The 15,437-nt window shown below is 39.2% G+C and overlaps 1 protein-coding gene across 1 annotated transcript; it reads left to right on the top strand.

Moving 5' to 3' along the window:
* Positions 1-9,388: 9,388 nt before the first annotated feature.
* LOC125748644 (secreted frizzled-related protein 4-like) lies at positions 9,389-14,609 on the top strand. The gene is made up of 6 exons (XM_049025067.1): positions 9,389-10,247; positions 10,406-10,477; positions 10,587-10,652; positions 10,948-11,146; positions 11,477-11,540; positions 12,157-14,609. Exons 1-6 carry the CDS (start codon positions 9,803-9,805, stop codon positions 12,295-12,297), a joined length of 987 nt encoding a protein of 328 aa, XP_048881024.1. The 5' UTR covers positions 9,389-9,802; the 3' UTR covers positions 12,298-14,609.
* Positions 14,610-15,437: the final 828 nt, after the last annotated feature.

Genomic DNA, 15,437 nt, shown 5'->3' with positions numbered 1-15,437 from the left:
CATCTCTGGCATCAGAAAGCTGCTTCCTTCCACTACCTGGCTGGCTTCCCAGTGGCTTCCCAGTGGCTTCCCAGTGGCTTCCCAGTGTCTCCTCCTTACTCTTGTGTACGTACTTATGTACCATACAGCGCTCTCTTAATTTTCTCCATAGCTGTATGAATGTGACAAGAAACTGGGGCTCAACAAAAACACTGCGCGGAGATCTCCACTGCAGGGATGCAGTGACACTTAGTATTTCTTGAAGCTATGACGGTTCCCTCCGGGAATTAAAAGATACTATCTAGGATATCTCCTAAAACCTGCGAGACATTTTACTTAAAATGCTTTTGGTTATGGAGACATTGACTATGTAACCTCCTATACATTTTGGAGCAAGCAACTAAAATCAAGCAAACATGCTTCTTAAAACAACATTCAAATGAGCCTGAAGAATGCCATCAACGTCCAGAAACCATTAAAAAGGAGCTCAGTAAGGAAAACTCAAATCGTTACTTTAGTGTTTCAGTTAAGATTATGAACTGATTAGTGCTACATACAGCATATAGTATAAGAATTCACTCAGAAACTAATGACCCAGGAAGAATAGGCAGCAATGACGTGTTTATGACCAATGGGCATTTGTCTTTGATCCTGGTTTGTAAATCCTACTTGCTGCACTTGTACTGTCATAACCTTGTCCTGGGGGACGGTTTAAATTTAGGTCCACTGTGTATAGCTCTTCTAGAATGACTGACGCTAATCCTGTGCCTGTTGTATCGTCTGCACTGACGAAGGTTGTGTGACGCCACACTGTGTGTCACTGTCACTCACCTGTGACACAGAGAAATCCGCTCGCAAGCTTACAGAGGTGCAGAGACTTGAAGCATAGACAGGGATAATCCATCTATTGCGGAAAGTCAAAAGAACAGCATTAGCACAAGAGATATGTAGCCGTCCGCTTTGCGTTATTCGTGAACACGCGCAGAACATTAGCTACGCGATTTTAAATAAATATGTTTTGATTTAGGATCAGAAATAAATAAAAAAAGAAAAGAAAAAGAGTGAACACAACGTGTCAATTTTATGAAACATTTGTACCAATTGTTATGACTAATACTCATCAAATTGCTGCTGTTTATTAAAGCTCAGAGGATTGCTATGTTACCCAACCCTTACACAGATCATTTACATACCTTTGCTCTGGTCTTAGATCACAAGTTCAGTGACTTTATAATGAAGGATACAAATAAACAAACAGGGGATGCTGTGTGGTTCAGTGGGTTAGACCATGATCACGATCAGAAGGTCACTGTTATGAATCCTACAGCCAATAGCCCCTAAGCAAGCTCCCCCCCCCCCCCAACTCCACGGCCACTGCACACTGCCTGACCCTGCCATGTGACCCCCAAGCCTGCTCTCACTTGAATATGCTCTCCCTAAGATATGCAGACACAAGATAGGACTGGCAAAAAGAGAATTTCCTCATGGGGATGGATAAAGTATCACTATTCTATTTTATAAACACTGGTTGGCTTGTTGATATTCCACCTGAAAGGCTGCCAAATGTAGGTCTCTAATCCCCTTTCTGAAGACAATGAGTGATTCTGCTGGGAGCAGCCTGTGGCTGGGATTAAACCCAGGTTTCTGAAGGCAGCAGCCTGAATTACATTGGCAGTAGCCAAACAGCAAAGCTCCTAGAATCGCTGCATTATTTTTACAGCCACTAGCTATTTAGCTAACTCTCTATTTAGGTAATTTTCTAGTCCTCTTATTAAAAAAAGATTAGCAGAATCAACAAATTACAACTAGCCAAATGCTTAATTTGAGAGAGTGGCAGAAGAGTTGAAACGGTTACTCGACCCTAAATAAACAGAACAGATTTCAGGTAAACATGCATGCTGCCTGCATGCACCTTGATAACCATGCATGCTGCCTGGCATGCACCTTGATAACCATGCATGCTGCCTGGCATGCACCTTGATAACCATGCATGCTGCCTGGCATGCACCTTGATAGCCATACATGCTGCCTGCATGCACCTTGATAAGCATGCATGCTGCCTGCATGCACCTTGATGAGCATGCATGCTGCCTGGAATGCACCTTGATAATCATGCATGCTGCCTGCATGCACCTTGATAACCATGCATGCTACCTGGCATGCACCTTGATAACCGTGCATGCTGCTTGGCATGCACCTTGATAAGCATGCATGATGCCTGGCATGCACCTTGATAACCATGCATGCTGCCTGGCATGCACCTTGATAACCGTGCATGCTGCTTGGCATGCACCTTGATAAGCATGCATGATGCCTGGCATGCACCTTGAGACCTTATTCAGTGTTTATTTTTCATGATGGTAAGATTTTGTGAAAAAACAGAAATGGAATGGCAGCCCCACCTCTTTTATTTCCAATGCAATCTAAATACCCACTTTTCTTGAACGTTAGCTTCTCCTAAAAGATCAATATAGGGTGCATGTCTTAGTTATGATGCCATATAAAACCATTATGCATTGTGTTTGAATCCATACACGTGTACTGGTTGGATGCTGTTGAGCACATATATTAATCAAATTATCAAGTATCAATTATTTTTCAGTTAGTTGATTACGTCGTTTCTCTGTCACTTCAGTACGACTGTTGATTACTTGGCTGTATAACAGTTCACTTCATATAATTTATCAATACAAATAAAACACAAAGAAGCTTTGTTCTGCCTGCATTTTTTTGTTTCCTTTCATCAGGGGTTCCCAACTCCCAGTCAATGAACCGGCACTGGTTCAGTCCAGCGTTCCCCTGAGCCACGGAGTGCTGGCGGTTTGCGGAAGGGTTGGTGAATTCACAAAAATAAGCCAGTCCACAGAAGTCAAAACGTTGTCAGATAATGCTGAAAAATGAGGTAAGACACAACCAAACGGTCTCCCCACAGTGTACAGGATTCCTGTGATGCACCAGAGTGCCTCTCTGCCCAATATATCCGAACATCCCAAGGCTCTGAAAATACAGTAAGATGATCTAAAGCAGTTAACCGCACTCTGAGTTTGTCAGGGTCAGCACCCACCTGACCCTGTCCTTGTGTTTCGTCCTCGTTTAGCCAGCAGCCATTGCTAGCCATCCCCTTTGTCCTCTCATTGTCTTTGGCCCTACTGTGTTATTTCTGTTCCCCAGACTGTCGAATGGCTCAGTGGGTTGAGTGTGCAGCACCGAACTACACTCAACCCACTGAGCCATGCGGGAGTTTCGTACAAGCGCAATTAAATGCTTACTTGCGTACCTTCCTTCAGACTATAATATATAACAACAATTAATTGCAAGTAACAAATAAGAGAATTATGAGGAAAAATAACCTACATAGATGATATATGTATATTGTATATGTACGATACACAAAAATAATGCAATGCAGAGGGCCGGGAACAGGAACTGGAAAATCCACCCACATCTTACTGTACTTTCAACAACAATTGATGTGAACAGCTGGTGTCCGAAAGATAGGAAGCATTTTTTGCACGTGAGAAGGATTAAATTCTGCTTCATTAAAGGCTCTGGGACTAACTAACCATTTTATTCATCTAGCTAATTTATTCAGCTAGCTAAGCTGAGTTTTTCATTCGCGGGACTCTAAATACCAAAAACAAAATTTTATATTTCCATTCTCTTATAATTCAAATGGTCTAAACTTGTAAACTGATTTTTAAAACAGATTTCCTAAAATCTTAAAGTATCCGTTGCTTCCATCAAAAGCAAAATTAAATATTTACCAGAGGAATATTTAGAAAGTATTTTAACACTCACTGATTCCTCGCCAATGTAAGAAATCACTTGCCTCTTTTGTGAACTTATCTATGTTGACTACAGCTATTTCAGTGTCTTTATGTCCATGTGCGTGTCAATATGTCCATGTGTTCCTCTGACGTTAATCGATTTCCAAAAGATTAAATAACCAAAAGGGGTCGGAGACTCTGTCTTGTGATTATGATGGAAGTTCCCCTAAGGGAGGAAGTTGCCCTTGGATACTACAGTGTGATGCGAGCGTTGCTAACACAAACACTGCCTGGTGATTTACTTGTGCATTGGAATGGGCATCCTAAGGAAGTCCCAGAGGTCTCCTTAAATGGATCAAGTGGGAAAACGACTTCCTCAAACGCTTGTCAATATGTACTCCAGGGGACCCGTGAAGCTGGATCTGAAATACCTCAAACTTAAGGCCGTCTGAAGCACGTCAGCAAAACATGAATCCAGGTCTCACCTTCATAACGATTTGTACGATTAAATCGAACGACTGTTCTCACAGGTGCACCCAGGGTCTGCTTTTTCTGATGGAATTTGTGAGAAGACACTTCATATGTACGTTCCCTGCAATCTAATGTGTGTCAGTCTGCTTCTGAGAGTGATAATGACACAATCCACCGCTGGAAACAGCAAGTGAACGATCATAAATCAGTCAAACTAAAGGGTTAGGAAGAAAGATAAACTACCACCGATTCAAAGCTGCAGACATACATACTTAAAAGAGTTGAAAGGATGGTTCCCTTAATTTTTGAATTTTTCATAGTAGTATAAGCAGAATAAGACTGTATGTAATATATCTTTTGGAAAATATCACGATTTTGGAATGTAAACTTGACATTTATTGACATTCATCTATATATCAACTCATGCTGCAGTTCTTGATATTGTAAATTGTATTTACTTTCCGTACAAACTAAGTTTCTTTGTCATTCGTTTGTCTCAAGGGCCTTGATTATTTTGTGTGTATAAGTCCTACTCTATGAAAAATTAATACATCACAATATCAACCAATATCAATTTTCACCACTATAATTTCTGTAAAGCATGTGGTGGACTTCATGACAACCTTCTTGTTGAACGTTTTATTAATAAACTTGCTTGAAAGCAATCAAATAACATTGTTTTTCATTTCGATTTTTCAGTACTTCTACCAGTGCAAGTGACCAAGGTTTCTCTATTAAGCAAAGAAACTTCTGGATCCATGTCAACTCACACGAAGTCAATGATACTTCAAAATAAAGTATGGTGTAACAATAAAGCAAGTAGCCATAGCTCACTAATTTTATACAGGTGATATACCAGTGACCAAAATTGTGGAAGCACTTCCTATATTTAGAGATTGCAGAACTTTATTCAACTGTTGTTCCAGTTACTTATTTAATTGCCCAATGTACGAGATTTGTAACATCCTTTGATTGTTTATAACCATTACCACCAAAATTTGTGTAGTCATTTTTAAAGTGTAATGGTAAAAACAATTTTGGTCTAAAGTGTATATAGCATGAGTGCATGAAGAGGAAAATGTAGCTGAAGCTTGTCTGAAGCATGTTAACCGAAAAGGGCTAATCATGTACATAGCGTCTTGTGATTACGCTGTAATGCGTATCACGATAGCAGTGGTCACACAGCCACAAGATTCCTGTCTCTAAGGACAGTTACAAAACCCCAACTATCATCTTCAATAGAAAATCGAATTCTTCTCAGCTTTTTTTATTCAGGTAGCTATTTGTAACCTCTGCCTATTCTAAGAATTTTAGGCAGGTGCTCTGGTCATTCATCACACTTGATGGCTGCTGTGGTAAAATAAATGAATATTCATCAAGTTTACCAGGTTGGGTGACACAGTGCGACAGTTCAACAATAAAAAACCCGGGTGAATGTTGTTTTGTGAATCAAAACAGTGAAGGTTTCATTCATTCTGGGCATCATCTGATAAAAAAGGTACCTCATTTACCCAATTTGTGCAATTCCATAAATTTTATTCCAGTTATAGAATATTCATGGGTATATTGATCAACTCATTCTTTAAAATGTACTTATAGACTATTGAAAACATAGTGAATGATAAGTGTTATAAAAGAGACCCAAGTGTAATATATGCATGCAATCTTTGATGAAAAACTGGAATATGGTTATAATTATAACAGGCCGACTGCTGGCTTTAGCAAGTGCAAGAAATGTCAGGAAATGTATTGCATGGAATTCTGTAACAATGGCTTAGAAATAAATAACACTGTACAACGGAGATTGAACAGCGAATGAACATACTGACCACCCTTATGTTTACCGACTAATCAAATGTGTCAGTTTAAATATGTACCTGTCTGAGAAGAAACATGAAAGTATCATAAGGTTTCATATAACTTAAGGCACAATGTGGAAAATTAACAGTTTAAAGTCAACTCAGGATAGCTTTGCTGTTCCTGAGTCAGATCTGCAGGGAGAGCAGATCACAGAGAAAATCTCATGCGCTACTCTGTGTGTGGAGGACTATTCAAATAGAGGGAAAATGCTCCAAATATGTAAGTATGTTTGGGAGACGGGAATCAGGTGCATCTGGCCATTTACTTGTAAAAGGAGAAGAAAATTGTTCAAGCGAAATGTTTCCATTTTGACAGCGCTCTTATTTTGCAAAGGAAAGGAGTTCTTTATGACCTGTGGGACCAAACAGGAGACAGCAGAGCAACACATGCAGGGAAAGTCAAAAAGGAAAAAACCGCCCCTCTTTACATCTCACTATCTTTTTCTGTAATTAGGAAAGAGGGCACGTTTCCTGACAGGCAATCCCCGAAAAGCTCTAAAGTGCTGTTTCCATGGAAATGGTAAACAAAGCGAGAAAAGAAATAATTTGTTTAAAACTACTACTTTTTGAGGGCAAACCCCTGTAAGATGAATTACCACAAAATCTGCGAATAATACTGGATATGGGATGAGTTCAGACCTTTTCCATTGCCCAAGAAAAAGCCAACGCATATGTCACAAGCCGAGAGAAATAAGTTTGCAGCTTCTCTCTTAACAAGACAGCATATAGGGAGATAAAAAACGACTTTTTAAAAGACCCTTTGACAGTGACAATGGCGATAGTCAGACGTTTGCCTTTCCAGGACCCAAGATATCAGCTGATATGGAGTAACTGGCAAAGAATATTTACAGTAAGTACTCACTCACTGTGTTCATAGTGTTGCAGATTAGGCTGCGATGTGCAGGATTTCTGCAAACTTCATGTAAGTACATTTCAAAATTGTATTCAAGAGCAAGACTTGCAAAAAACGTTTAACTATTAGAAATAAAAATGATGGTCTCATGATTTTATATTGAGCCGGGTAAGTCGCTAGAAGATCAATGGCCTTGTATTAATAGTTATAATGGAAGAATTCCTGTTAAATTTAGGCACCGACATATAAAGCTAAATAGAAAATAAAATGTAAGCATTGCAAGTACAACGTTCATAATATTCCACGGTTTGATCTTTAATGAATTGTTACCAAGCATTTAATAATATATTACTAAATAAAAAGACTGACTTGTAATCAAATATAGAAATATATTACAAAGATATCTTACTCGGTTATATCTCACCTCTGCATTTGCTTACCGACCCACTGCATTATATTTCCAAGTGATTGTACAAACTGTAAATACCAGGAGCCAAAACTGATTCTAATATGTTTCTGAATTTTTTTAAGCTATCTTTCTATCTATTAATATATTGCTGAATGCTTAGGGACAGCTTATTAACCTGAAACTCAAGTGGCACCGAAAGGGCCATATAAGATAAGATAAGATAAGATAAGATAAGATAAGATAAGATAAGATAAGATAAGATAGGATAAGATAAGATAGCCTTTATTAGTCCCACGGGTGGGAAATTTGCATTTTACAGCAGCAAAGTAGACAGTGCAGCAGAAATAATCTATACATAACAATAATACAATCAAGGACTCTACAATACACTGAAAATAAAGTATAAATGTAATGTAGGTTATGTAGCTGAACATCACGTAGGAATCAAGCTGCCAGTCACTAGCCAGAGATAAACTGTTTAACACTATGTCTCTGCCCTTTACCTATTACTGGCACTGGCTTAGGGCCTAAAAACAAACGTGTATAAGGCTTTGATTTACTTAGCCAGCCTCTGTTATGCAAACCTATTAATACTACCCCAGTGTGTGTCTTACGGATTGACTCCCTCGTGCTGAAAGCCAGCAGCAAAGTGATTAAAGGGGACAAAGTTGTCAAACACCTGTTGTGGCCAGGCTGTATCTGGTCTCTCTGACGGAACGAGAGAAGCACAGGGCACAGGAACTGCAGACTCGCGGCCCTCGATTTTCCGCTGTGCCAGATGCCTGCAGAGGTGATTTAAGGTGCTCTCAGGAATACTCACACTGAAATAACCATGATCTGTCGCCTTTGTTCGGCACGAACAAGCCAACAACGTCCAGATCCTACCATAGATTTTTGGAAAGTTATTATGAATAAGTTTAATGTGATAAACTGCTTATAGAAATAGAATAGGAATCTGGATACAAAAAATGAGTTGCATGTAAGCCTAAGCATGAACAGGGTTGCAAACTTTGCCCAGTTGGCTGACATGAGATTTTCAATTCAAGACAAGTCTGCACACACATGAACACGTATTTACACGTATGTGACAGTTTTATTACCTTGCGAATAGTCTGTAGGGTTTGCAAACTATCCCAACACTTTTGATGTAGTTCATTTTAGGTTTATCATGGAATAATATAGATTTAGCATAAGGTTTCTTGCATGAGCCAGTCAAAGCGTGAGTGTCACGCCAGATGCATGAGAGTTAATAACGCCGCATGTACTGTAAGAATTCGGCATCAACACCTACAGCATGCAAGCCAATGAGAAACATTGAAATTTCACAAAACAATATGATTAACAAGTAGCAGTGCACTAGGAAATGTAAGGTATACTAATAAAACCTGTAATTTTATGTATTCAACTAGATCTACATATCAAATGTTGCAGGGTATTCTGTATTCGAAGCAAAACAGACATTTCCGTTTTAAAGCAGTGGGTTTTACAATTACAATAATCTAGCAGGAACATGCTGAATGACTTACGTTTAATTAGCTTGGTAAAGCATAGGCCTAAATGTTAAAGATATTGTTAATGTGAAAGGTGTTCGGCAGCAATGAGCTACAGGTATTTTCTTTATAGAAGCCATTCACAACAATGAACGTAAACTGTACACATTAAGATTTTGCTGAGAAATGTCAATGATCTATTAAATAAGACCATACGCTACTTTAAAACTTGTTTGAATGTTTTTCTTACGTTTAATTTAAATTTAACAGTTACATTCTATACACACAACTCGTTAAACCCTTTGAATATACTAATTTTGAAGACATATATTACTTATTGTACGCTTTATTCTTCAGTATTGCACTTAAAATGCTAGGCTATAATGCGTTATATTATATTGTATTTAAGACGACGTATATTATAGAGTTCACTTATTTTCCATGGCTTTGTGCGCCTGATCGGAATGACGGGAATCAGAAATACAGAGGAAAGCGTGTCATGTGTGGGAGTGGGTGACGGGCAGGGGCGTTTAAACAGTTCGTGTTTCCACCATAAATGTTAATCCTAGCTGCAGATCTGACACATTGGTAGAAACAGGTACAGTGGGATAATCTGCAGGTCAGCGTTTACTATGCAGAGGGATGAGAGTTTAATTTAGGACTGGTAACACTTGACAGGAGAAGGTATAAAATAACAAATTATGCAACCAAAAAGGACTGGGAAAGGACCCGCGTCACCAGTGGTGCTGGTATTCATCCCACGCTAAATCAAGTTGTGCAATTCCTGTAACAGGAGTCCTGTAAGCGCACCCTTCAATCCAGACACATGAAATCGCCTTTATTTTACCTACAGACAAATTCGTGGGATTCATTGTAAGGGACACCCTGTACATGCGTGGACTGCATTGCAGAATCAACGAGTCTCTGACTGAAGATCCGTAGTGATTTGCTGCAGGTGACTAATCGGGATTGACATGCTGTCGATGGTGACCGCCGTTGTCTTTCTGTGGATATATGCTGGAGTGGTGTCCTACGCTGCACCTTGCGAGACCATTAATATCCCCATGTGCAAGAGCATGCCCTGGAACATAACCCGGATGCCCAATCATCTCCACCACAGTACGCAGGAAAACGCCATACTGGCGATCGGGCAGTATGAAGAGCTGGTGGACTTCAACTGCAGCCCAGCGCTGCGCTTTTTCCTGTGCGCCATGTACGCTCCAATATGCACCCTGGAGTTCCTCCACGACCCCATCCGACCATGCAAGTCGGTGTGCCAGACAGCCCGGGACGGCTGCGAGCCGGTGTTAAGGCGCTATAACCACAGCTGGCCGGACAGCCTAGCTTGCGATGACTTACCTGTGTACGACCGAGGTGTCTGCATTTCACCTGAAGCCATTGTGACTGATTTACCTGAAGGTAAATCTTGTGACTTAACCGATGTAAGACAAAGAAAAAAAAAAAAAACAAGTAATGCTGCTTCCCAAAATCTACAAAACGTCACTCAAAACCTGTATCTAGACCTACAATAAATCGGTGATTTGATTTCTAACCATTTTCCATACTTTCCCCCCTAGATTTTAAATGGGTTGATTTTTCCAAGGATGTTGCATTGGACCGACCACAAATTTCAGATTGCAAGAATCCTGGTGAGTTTCCTGAACATTGCAGTAGGCTATTAATTATCATCAAGTGTTGGGCTTATTAACTTTTTACACACAATAAGTTAGATAAATAGCATGCATTGTTTCTAAACAGATCGCTGCAAATGCCGAAAAATAAAAGCAACTTTAAATACATATATGGAAAAAAAGTACAATTATGGTAAGTACTCCAATTTTCTCAAGTGAAACATATAAAATGACTCCTATCATGTGCCTTGTAGTTAGATTAAAATTGCGTTTTTAAATAGTATTTCTTTATATAACGAGGCCTATGCAAAAAAAAAAATCTTTAATGAACTGAACCAGCATCCCGCGTAATTTTATTTTTATATGACATTTGTGTATTCTTTGGATGATTAATTCACTCATAGGCTTCATTGCCCGAAATCTAGTATTACCAATGTGTGTAAATAAGTCTTCTAACGAAATGAAGCGCTGTACCCTTATTCTTGCAGTTATCCGTGCAAAAGTTAAGAGTGTAACTCGAAGCGGCTGCCAGGAGATTACAACCGCGGTAGAAGTGAAGGAAATTTTCAAGGCTTCTCTCCCCTTCCCGAGGGGCGACGTCCCTCTGATCACCAATTCCTCATGCTCCTGCCCGCAGCTGCAAGCCAACCAGGAGCTTATCATCATGTGCTATGAGTGGCGCTCCAGGTAAGAGGCAGACATGCCTGCCTAAGGCTGTTTCACACGAGACAGGACATTGATTTCTCTAAACATGGAAATGTCCACAATTTCTGCTTAATTCTAAGCCTCACGGTTCCTGTTCTGGTTCATGGAGGCGAAAACGAGTTTGTGAAATCTCAAAAGCCCTTTCAAGCGCCGCCGTCATGTTCATAAACATATTTACTATGTTTACCAGCGTTATTTTTCATGTCAGACTGCCCCCTTTAATGTGCTTTAAAACGTGCGTAATGCGCGCTTGAGTTGGAAGCGATCATGACTGGCGGTGAACTGGAGTAAACTGCGTATCTGTTACTCCAGGCTGATGCTGCTGGATGGATGTCTGGTGGAGAGGTGGAAAGACCAGTTTGTAAAAAGATACAAGGTGAGCCCTTTTTCAACTTAACAAGAAAATCAAGCTGAATGACTGCTGTGGACCTACGTGTCTCTTACCTATACGCAGTTTATTACTGAAATTAGTCATCAGTAGATATAACCCAGTTGGTATAATAACCCAGTTATACGTAGCAGATATGTATCCTGAGTGTGTAGGTAGGAGGAACGGATTTCGTTTAAAGTTGGCATTTTATCGCCAGTTTTGCCATCGATGCATTTAAATGTTCTCACTATTATTCCGTTAAGTACGCCTACCTAGATCGCCGCCTGCATACCAAAATTACAGCAGCTTCTTAATAACACTACTTACTAAGTTATAGGATTACACCTGGAGTGCTTTATGTGTAGCAAACAATTTATAATGTTCCGTTTGACATAAGCGCAGTTTATTGTAGACGGCCTGTAGGCAATAGATAATTTTTTGGCAAATAGTCGTTATTTTTACATTCGGTTGTAAAATTTGTAAACATTTTTTTAAATATAAGTAAAACCTAACACAACTTTAGCGTTCTACGTGTATAGGAATACGGCTTGCGATGTCACTCCGAAAAGTAATAATTGGCTGAGATTCTGTAAACTTGACATCTGTTTTTCTTTCCATGCAGCGCTGGGAACAACGACTGCAGGCGCAACGTCACAAAGGCGCCAAATTCACCACCAAGGATCTGAGCTCATCCACGGGAAGCTCAGCAAAAGTCGGTAGAACAAAAAACACACAGAAAGATGGCCGGCAGAGGAGAACTTGACTCTTTCTGGCATAGCAGGAATATAGCCGGTATCCCCAAACATCGTTAGGCAGTCTCACCATCGCAGTAATCCCATTTATCAGCTAACAGAAGTTTGCACTATTCCTATACACTTACAGTATTCATACGTAGTATATATTTAGGTTTTGTAACTGGAAGACAATTCCTGCTGTTTCTGCATCATGCTATATGCCACCTGTGAGTGTCATTATAAACATTTCTTAACATTTATTTTTATCATTTTTTAAAATTTGATCTCTTGCTTTTAAGACAACTGTGTTGTTTAGCATTCAGACTGGTTTCTGTTGTCGACAATAAAAAAAATATCGCTTATGGTTGAGCCTGAGAATACCCTACACCTTGATCTTGCAAAGCAAAGATGGAAAGCAAATGCATGCTTAGCACAAACTTTTTATTTGATTGTTTATCCCTGGGCTCAGAAAATGCATATATATTTAGGCTAGCTATAAAGTAAGCTTACTGAAAGACAGAATGATTGTTGTTAGTGTGGTGTTTCATACTGAATTTGTGGAAATCTCAGACCTTAACCACTTTTTATCACTGTCCCTGGAGGATACTAAAATTGTGTATAACAACTTTTGTTATAAGCAAAATTTATACTTCACTTTAAAATTAGGGAATCAGTCATTAAAAACAACCAGTCTTTGAATTTTAAATTTCCATACATATATCTAGACTATTTACCTTCTGCCACATAAGGGCAGAGAAATTCAGAGGCTTCATTTTCTTCCTCAGAAGACAGAAACTGTTTATTTTAAAAGGATACTTAGACACATTTTAAATGTACATGAATGACATATTTCCACAAGCTAATTCAACTGGTAATTGCTACTATTTAATGCATAATTCGCATTGCCTATTAACCGTGGTAACTTTTTTAGTTGTAATTATGTATTATCTATGTATTTTTATTTGCTTTTGCTGCTAAACAGTGAAGACAAGGGAATTCATGTATTCCATTATGAGCATGCATGTATTTTTGCTTCCGTACTGGCATATGTTCATTTACATATGAGCTTACAAATACCTTGATTGTTACATAAGGTGGAGTAGTGCTAGAATGTAATATCGGATGACCCATGTCAGGATCAGATTAATGCAAAGGTTATCCTAAGGCATGACTGCACTCCAATCACTAGAAAAGACTCACACTGATCCATTTGACTAGTGTGATGCTGAGGTATTACCTGCCACTTGACTGCATTCGGGTTCTCATTCCTGAGGTGGTTAGTCGTGTGGCAGGTGTGGCAACGCACTGGAATCAGTGTGTGCTCCTTACCTCCTCCTCCTCCTATCCCAGGGCTCCGGAACCCATCTGGAACCCTGCCCAACCTTGGGAGAAATGGGATTGATAGTTAAATCAGGAAAACCCTGAGTATGCATGTTCATGTGAGATTAGAACCCCCAGATAAATTAATCTACCCCTTACTCCAGCTCTGGCACCACATCCATCTTGGCACTGCATTTTGGAGATAATGCTGCCAGAATGATTTTTGTGAACTCAATCCAGCCACAGATAAGACAGGCTTGCTGAGCGAGCCATGCAGCCGTGATCCTTGTGTTACGTTTGGACCTTTTGAAAAAGGGAGTTGCCATTTATTTGAACATTTTAAATGTTATGGCACGTTATGCAATTCTGCTGCACAATGAAAGATCTTCCATATGACTTTCTGATTTACATACAATGTAATACTCTGGTTCAGCTTACAGTGAAAAATGGCTTGTAGCAGAATGCTGAATTCCTGCCTCCATTTCAAACTCACTGTTTTTTTTTTAATGAAAAATGAGGCCTTTTGTGTTTTTGTAATAATAAAAAATTGTTATGCCATAAATAAACTAGAAATAAAACACAGTAAATGGTATAAGCAAAATCCCATGCCAATATAAATTTTATATGCATCATAAATGACAGTTAAGGTGCCAGGATGAAATTAATGTTGACAAAATATATAAAGTCATATATAAAGAGAGAAGAAGTAACTAACAATTCCAGTTAACTACACATGTATGCTTGTTATTTGTAATTTGAAAGAATTTTTAGGTACATTGATTTTAAAGCTGGCTTTATTGCATGCAAATGTTTTATACCTTGAACAAAACTGCTGGAACAGCTTTTTAAATGCCATTTCCCATTTTTTACAGTTTCTTGTAATTGTTTGTTGTTTCTACTAAAGTTCACATTTTTAAAAGTATGCTTGGGGAAAAAAAACCCACATCTCCTCTCCTTGTTCATTCCTTCCATGGCTAATTTGGTGTAAACACTTCTAAAATAAAGCTATCTTGTATCAGTATTTGTTTTGTAATATTTTCACAAGTAAGCGAAATCAATCTGTTCCTCAAAAAGCATTTAGTCCAAGATTGTTTCTGTTGTTTCTGGATGTAGCAACTGCCAACGTAAACAATGGAACCTCAAAGAAAATTTAAACAGTTTTTCAAAACTGAGACTTTGGCATAACGAATATAATTGAACACATGTGCTGCTGCCGTGATTGTAGACAACATACCTTAACATCTTTGGAAGAAACAGATATGAGGGCTCATGTTTTGGCATTTTAACCATAACTGGGACTTCTCAGAAGCAAGAACCAGAACCATACAGGCACCTACACATATAAAAATGTTTTTGTAAGTCATAGAATTAAACAAAACAACGCTAAGCAAATGGGCCTAAGTGTATGAGTTTGCACTGGGATTGTCTTACGTTGTGTATGCCGAGTTATAGATAGACAGGGAACAGCCTGGACTTTAAAAGGTACATGTATCCAGTAAAATAAGACAAAGAATGGCAAGATATCCTTTCTTTGCACTGCTAAAGCAGTGGTACTACTGAAAACTGACCATCTCAGCCTTCAGGGAACTATGATCACTGGACCTAACCCACAGCTGCAACTTCCGATTAGCACATATGACAGAACCTTTATGAGTGAAGCTTTAGAATGAAAGCAGCAAGGTAAAGGTTAGGCTTGCAGTTCGATCTGCTCATCGCCCCTCCTGGACAGGGTAGTGGGGGTTCCTGGAGCCTATTCCAGACAGCATATAGGACACAAGGCAGCGTAGCATCCTGGATGCAATGTCAGCCCATCACAGGGCGCATACACTATATGTTGTATTTAATTTAG

This window comes from Brienomyrus brachyistius, chromosome 1 (genome assembly GCF_023856365.1).
Source record: "Brienomyrus brachyistius isolate T26 chromosome 1, BBRACH_0.4, whole genome shotgun sequence".
Classification (NCBI taxonomy): domain Eukaryota; kingdom Metazoa; phylum Chordata; class Actinopteri; order Osteoglossiformes; family Mormyridae; genus Brienomyrus; species Brienomyrus brachyistius.
Note: the sequence above shows the minus strand (reverse complement) of the source record. Positions and strands in the feature narration are given on the sequence as shown.

What these genes read in the sequence shown, in the direction of transcription:
- LOC125748644 (XM_049025067.1), top strand. Translation starts at nt 9,803, where the DNA reads ATGCTGTCGATGGTGACCGCCGTTGTCTTTCTGTGGATATATGCTGGA. An exon ending in TTCAGATTGCAAGAATCCTG is followed by an intron (nt 10,478 to 10,586) that starts GTGAGTTTCCTG and finishes GTTTCTAAACAG; the next exon opens with ATCGCTGCAAATGCCGAAAA. An exon ending in TGCTATGAGTGGCGCTCCAG is followed by an intron (nt 11,147 to 11,476) that starts GTAAGAGGCAGA and finishes CTGTTACTCCAG; the next exon opens with GCTGATGCTGCTGGATGGAT.